Source organism: Ostrea edulis, chromosome 3 (genome assembly GCF_947568905.1).
Source record: "Ostrea edulis chromosome 3, xbOstEdul1.1, whole genome shotgun sequence".
Classification (NCBI taxonomy): Eukaryota; Metazoa; Mollusca; class Bivalvia; order Ostreida; family Ostreidae; genus Ostrea; species Ostrea edulis.
Genome location: NC_079166.1, coordinates 65356292 through 65363695, shown reverse-complemented (window position 1 = coordinate 65363695; position 7404 = coordinate 65356292). Strand labels below are relative to the sequence as shown.

The following is a 7404-nucleotide window of genomic DNA, read 5'->3' as shown; positions in this document are numbered from 1 at the left end:
AGGCTTTTTCTCAATTAATGTACAGGCAATTTGTGATCACGAACTTAAACTTACAAATGTTGTGGTTCGTTGGCCTGGTAGTACCCATGACAGTAGAATTTTTGAAAATTCTAATATATGTGCCAAGTTTGAGCGCAGAGAAATAAATGATATTTTGCTGGGTGACAATGGATACCCACAGCGGTCGTATCTTATAACTCCAGTCCTCACTCCAAACTCCAGAGAGGAAAGAAGATTCAATTTAGCTTTATGCAATACACGTGTAAAAATCGAAAACGTCTTCGGAATCTTGAAGAGAAGATTTCCATGTTTGCGACAACAACTTCGTCTAAAACTTCAAACAAACATCACTGTGATTACAGCTTGTTGTGTGTTATATAACATAGCAAGGGAGCTTTCAATTCCTCTTCCAAATGAAGATGACTGCGATGATAATGACGATGTACCAGTCCCTGTGCTACAGAACTACAATCAGGGAGGGAGAGCCCTTCGTACAATTCTGATTCGAAATTTTAGATAACAAAAGTTAAGGTAAGCACTAGTATGAATGTATTTTATTTTGATATTTGGCGTATGGAGACAAATAATATTAAAATGGTCTCCATGCAGAACAAACACTGTTACTTGTGCTAGGTCTATTTGTTTCAGTACTGATGGACAGAGATTCTTCTAGCTTACGCTTTTTAAGAATGAGAATATCTTTCTTTAATTAATATACACGCATCTTTGCAGCATGTTCCACTTCCGCCATCTCCAGCAGTCTTGATTTCACCTGTTCCTGTTTACCGGGGAGCTTCCTCTTCATGATTGGTGGTGTCGTAGATGCGGAATTATGAGATGATGGCGTTTCATTAGATTCCATGACACAACGTGCCTATGGAGAAAACATTTGTAATATTTCTAATTTACCAAAACAATTACTTTGTTGTCATCCAAAAAAACAGTATTTCAAAGTAAATGTCATACATTATATTGATAATGTAATTAACATAATAAACGTCAACACTCATTTTTTCATTAGTATATCTCACCTCTTTATTGGGACTGGGATTTTTATCTAAGTCACCATGCAAAGCAGCATCATCATCAAATTCATTGCCAATGCTGTTAATTTGCTGTGGAAGCATTGTTGATATTGCTGTATGCAGACTGTCTAATTCCGTATCCGTTTGTGGACCCCCACCAGTTTTTGCTTTTTCCCTTCGGTCTCTTGCAACGGCCGTTTTCGTCCTGGACTTCATATTTTTCCAGAGAGACTTCAGTTGACTGCATGTCCTTTGATGAGCCCCATGGCTGGCATTAAATTCAGTCGTAATGTTTTCCCATTGTGAGCTTTCTTTAATACCATTTTGCCATCGTTTTGTTTATTTTCAATGACATCCTTCCTGGAATCAATGAGCTCCAATAGAACGGTCTTTTCCAAAGCAGTAAAATTTGGAGACTTTGAATTTTTTGACATCCTTCTATTTGTGCCGTCGAAAGTATGGATCGGATAAGCCTGATTTAGTTTTAAAGCGTGCAACAGACTTTGTACTAAGGTAACTCCGACTCACCTGGCATTTAAACCCGGCATACGTGATTCGTAGATCAACCGCTGAGCTATGCTTTTGTGAACTACAGATACGCAACCGGTCATACGCCTAATTCTGGTAAAACGGGTTTAAATCCCATTTGAGCTGAGTTCACATAAACCTCACCTGTGTTTCTCACTTAAAATAAAACTGGTTTTACCTGAACTCCTGTTCTGTTTGCTTTTTTCATTTGGTATTACAATGGCTGGGAAGGAAGGGCCAACTTTTACAGAACTAGAAAAGTGTACCCTTATTGATTTAGTTGTGTCAAAAAAGGATATAATTGAAAACAAAGCACTGATACTAAATTGATTAACAAGAAAAATTGGGAATAGGAAACCCTAGGAATTCAACAGTAAAAATGGTGTAAATACCAGGACATCCACTCAGCTAAAATCATTATGGAAAAACTTAAAATCAAGAAGCAAGTCTGCTGTGGCGAAGGAACGAAGAGAGAGATAAAAGAAACTGGTGGCGGTGTTTTAGAAGGGAAAATTGACAAACTCGCCTCCGCAGTTAGAGAGATCATTCCTCAACAAATTAATAGCAAAATATTTTCCAAGCATTTCCATTATACGGAGAGTATCACGTTTACAAAAACGGAATCTCACGCGAAAATCCCCATCATCATAAAAAAGAAATGGATTTAATCTATCACGGATAGTTCGAGGTCGTCTTAAAAACAGTTGGTCAGTAAGATCCAGCCTTTCTACTCCATCTATGTGGTCTTTCATAGTTAGAATAATACTACTTTTAACCCTACCATAGACCAGGTTTAGGTCTACCCTAATTTCTGAGATGAGTTCACTCCTGAACAGCAGGTGTGAAACAAGTTTATAAAATGTGAGCCCTTCGTACAGGTAACCCTGGTTTAAACATAGGTGTGAATACGAACATAGGTGTGAATACGAACATAGGTGTGAATACGAACATAGGTGTGAATACGGCCATTGACTATGATATCGAGCACGTAATGTATTTTAGATAGAAGTACCCCTTTCAAGCGTTTTGAAAAGTACATATGTACAAACACAATGTTACTTGTATACATTGATCGATTTTAAACCAATACCAAACCAAAGTTAAATACACCAAAAAAAAACAAAAAAAAAAAACAAAAACAAAACAACAACAACAAACAAACCCAAAACAAAAACAAAACAACGTCGGTAGAGAGTAAATAATAATATAAACAAGTGTGTAACATCTATCCTTCTGTGTTTATTAAACCAGAAGTGATAAAAGAATTAGCTAGGTTACATGAGGATTATGTTTTGAATCCAGCTACCAAAAGCTTGTAACAACATTGTCTTTGTTTGTAAGACTCGTTATTATAACTTTATTTGAAATGAACTTGGCATTTATTGCATGCTTATACTCCAACTTCCCTTTCAAAAGATGAAATTCTTCAAATTCATGCTTCAGTCTTCAGTTTGAAACACATTTCATATCCCAGTCAATGGGTCGAATGAAAATGAGTTATCGTACCTGGATTTCTAAACTTCACAAAAATCCTTACAACTATGGAAACCTTGATGAATCCGGTAATGACCAGTTGCGTATCTCTAGATCAGGTAAGAATGGCTCAGCTGTTGATCCGCGGATTATGTAAGCCATGTTTAAATGCCAGCTGATTCGGGTTTACCTGAGAAGGAATTCTGTTGCACATTATAAAGCTGAGTAAGACTCACCTAATGTAGACGCGCTCAAAGTAAGATGTCGAGAGCTAGTAAGTCACCAAAGTCCAAAACACTTGAAAAGTCAGTATTACTTGAACTTAATTATTCCCGAAAGGATGATGACAGTTTAGAAAAGTGCAAAATTGGAAAACATTGCAGCAACATTGAATTCAAACCATGAGGTCCATTAATGAATTTAAGACCTACTGAAAAAGCTGTTCAACTACAATAACAATACTTTTGATAAGTTCTTTAAAGTTAATTAGTTGTATATTTGTGTGCCCAAAACAAAGCACCATTTACGGTCAACAAAACTCTGGTAGCTCAGAAATTACTTAGTGGTATTATAAGTTTATTCAAAGGAGACACTGAAGAGTTCTTCAAAATATCATCACCAATCTCACAATTAGTCAACTGAAGGATAGTTAAAACAAGTATTTTTGGTCAGCCAAAATTTGTATTTTTAGAATATGAAATTAAATTAGATTTAATCAGCTTGTTCATTTCTTAACAGACAATATACATCAAAATGATCCAAACTATCCAAACATTCTGCCATTATTTAAGATGGACGATGTAAAGTCGCATCTAAACCACCTGTACCCTAGATTAAAATTTTACAGTAAATTTGAGCCGTAATTACGTAAGCTCTACCTGTGTGCAAGGAGGTAACCTGTATTTAAACGTCGAATTAATGATATGAGGTTTAAATCCAAGATTCTCTACCGGTCATAAATGTTCTACCAAACCCCTAAATTTGCTCCTCATGAGAATATTAAATGCTATGAAGGAGAAACTTCCAATATATTGTACGAAGACAAATTTCGGAAGTGGTGTAAATCAAATGTGATTTTAAAAAATTCCAAAGAACTTAAAACCTTTAATTGAATTTGAAACACAAAACTTATTTCAAATCACAACATCAAAAAGTACAACTTTTCAACACTTTACACGATCATTCCCCACGAGACTTTTTGATGAAATATATTATAGAAAGTTGATTATTTAATGAAAAGGGTAAAAGGAAATACTCATATCTTGTGTTCAGTCATTCATAAAATTAATTAGTTAAACACCATTCTGATTCTACGGACAAATACTCTGAAGTATATATCCGGGTATTAAAAATATGCTGGAGTTCTAAATTGGAAATATCTTCATAGTCTTTGGTGATTAGGTCTTCTAATAGTCTAGTGGAATTCCCATGGGCACGAATGTACTCCTTTGTTAGCTTACATGTTTTTATATTCTTATGAAGCAGAGTTTAGTCAAAAGCTTCTACATGAGAAGAAGAGATATGAGATTGATCGCTGTTTGTTATCTTCGCCTTTCATCTTGCTGTGGCCTAAAACTCGACATTTAGATATATTGACGACATTTCATCTATTAACAATAATCATTTATCAATATTCAATTTTAGCATTTCATCTCTCTCGCTAATAGTGCCAAAATGAACTTGTTTCTAAAATATTCTGCTTATACGGTATCCCAGTGAGCTTGAAACAAAATACAATACAGGGTCTTCCGTATCTACTTCATACTTGAATGTTTTGTTTAACATGAGTATTAACGGCAAACTAACAACTCAGCTTTATGATAAACGGGATTACCTCAGTTTCTCCATTGCCAAATTCCCATATTTATGTAGCAATATTCAATCATCAACTGCATATGTGTCTCTCAAATGATTCGATCCACAAGAGTTTGTTCTGCGTGTGACAACTTTTGAGTCGAGGTGGGCTTCTGACATGTGGGTTAGTTTTGCGAGGGTTTCAGTGGTCTCGTTTAAAGTCAGCAGATTTGCAGATTTTGTGGTCGTTATAACAATCTAATTTGCATATACATGTACAACCTTACATTGGGTACATTGGGTAAAATGCTATCTGATATGTTTCAAACCAATTGTGGCCGTTCTTTGCACACTGATTTTGAATACGTATTACCCCGTTTACCTGATTACTATATAGGGATCATGGCGGGTGTGACCGGTCGACATGGAATGCTTACTCCTCCTAGACACTTGATCCTGCTTCTGGTACATCCAGGTGTTCGTGTTTGCCTTACTCCTAATTTAGTTTTGAGATTGGTCACTCTTCGTTATCTTCAACTTTTCATTGCTCCACGATTTGTGTGGTTTTTTTTAGAATTGACAGCAACGTATGTAATTTGTTGTAAAACTTACAACATGTTGATGTTGAATACCAGTCTGCAAGTAATAGTTTACTAGATATGCATACGCATTTTCTTGATTTCTCTTTAAGCATATCATGATATGAAAATTATTATAATATACGATAACATGGAGGGCACCTAAAAATATAAAATAACCAATTTATTTATAACATAGACAGTATTCCGTAGTTGTTTATTTGCTATTTTACTCTGACTAATGTTTGTTTTTGGAATTAAAGTGACGTCAGATTTTGTGTGTCTGCTGCAAACATCTGTCGGCTTCGAGATTCGCTCGAACAAACCTTCGATGAGGAAACAGAAGGGAAACTGTTTAAAATTGAACATCAAGAAAGCATTAAAAGTGGACACATATTTCTAAAGATTAGGTGACGGTAAAAAGTAAGAATGTAATTTTGAAGATATTGTATGAAATTGGACGAAATCTTGAAGCACTTTCTCTTTTACATAGATTGATGGAATGGATTACAAAATGAATTCGCTGGAGACAATTCGCCATAGCATAAACAACTATCTAAGTCACCTTCATTCAACAGAAAATATTTTCGTTTACTAACAGTATTACATAATCACAAGTTTTGAGGTTGTTTTTATGAGGCCGAAAAAATGGGGAGGGTAAGTACTTTAGCACCCTTTATATCTTGTCTTATGACAAACGGAATAATTTCAGCTTCCCCATCGTCAATTTCCCATATTTATGTACATGTAGCAATATTACATTATCACCTGCATATGGCGTTTATATCTCTCAATTGATTCGATACGCAATACGAGGCAGGCTACTGAGAAACAAGTTGATGGTGCAGGTGTTTCAACAGTCTTGTTTAAAGTCTGAATTTCACAAATTCTAAGACCGTTATAACATTCTAGTATGCCAATACAAGCTATCATTGGGTCAAACACTGTCAGACGTAATTCAAACCGATTGTTCGACCATTCTTGGCACACTGATTTTGACTTCGGATAACTCCGTTTACCTGATCAAGATATAGGGCTCATGTCAGGTGTGCTGGTCGATAGGGTATGCTTACTCCTGCTAGATACCCGATTCCACCTCTGATGTGTCTATGGGTTCGTGTTTGCCCAACTCTCTATTTTGTATTGCTTATAGGAGTTACGAGATTGATCACTATTCGTTATCTTCATCTTTCATCTAAGACACTGAATTGAAAGCATTGCATAGCAGTATCCATCTTCCCATTGTTACCTCCGAAATATTGAAATGTCAGTTCTTAGAACTTTTTGGGGACATAAATGCTGTTGAAATATTGATTTGATTTGGTTAACAGATTAAATGCATGTGATGTTGAATTCAATACTTTTGATATATTGTTAGATATTGGGCAACTCAGGGGTTTGAGTGATTCTCATTGCTATACATGTTATTTTTGTCAGTCCACTGCAATATTAAAATTTCAGGTTTTAAAACTGTGTATAGCTATAGACACAAATACTGTTAAAATATTGCTTTCGTTAACAGAATTAAACAAAAATTCATTACTTATTATATACTGTATATTGTTAACACAATTGAATACATGTCATACATTCAACATTTTGATTATCAGTTCTTGTACATATGTTGACTTCTTATCACATAATGGTCCTCAAAAATAAACAACTTCTTAGATTTGTTATTGACTGTCTACGGATAAATATTAGGTTGTCGAAAGGACAGATTCCATGTTCGTAAAGTATACAATATTATATGCATTTTGTGTTTCCTTTGCATATTGTAATAAATTCTGATAGTTCGCCGAAATATTGCGATAATTTGTTACAATTCGAAAACCCGACTGCCAAAAAAATCTCCTTAGTTGATTAGGTAATCAGGCGGTACAGTGATATTACGTATGACCTTCGATCACTTGATTGCAAAAGTAGTCTTAGTGTAAAACTTATACGGTACCAATTTTGATGCACCAGGTGCGCATTTCGACAAATAATGTTTCTTCAGTGATGCT

At 35.2% G+C, this 7404-nt stretch overlaps 1 protein-coding gene and 1 pseudogene across 1 annotated transcript; one reads left to right on the top strand and one right to left on the bottom strand.

The window, feature by feature from the left end:
• The window catches only part of LOC125676323 (putative nuclease HARBI1), a 1258-nt pseudogene extending 516 nt beyond the window's left edge, over window positions 1-742 (top strand).
• LOC125676324 (uncharacterized) lies at window positions 533-1251 on the bottom strand. The gene is made up of 2 exons (XM_048914206.2): window positions 1032-1251; window positions 533-874 (listed from the first exon to the last, which is right to left on the bottom strand). The coding sequence occupies exons 1-2, from the start codon at window positions 1239-1241 to the stop codon at window positions 710-712; spliced, it is 375 nt and encodes a 124-aa protein (XP_048770163.2). The 5' UTR covers window positions 1242-1251; the 3' UTR covers window positions 533-709.
• Between the last annotated feature and the right edge of the window lie 6153 nt (window positions 1252-7404).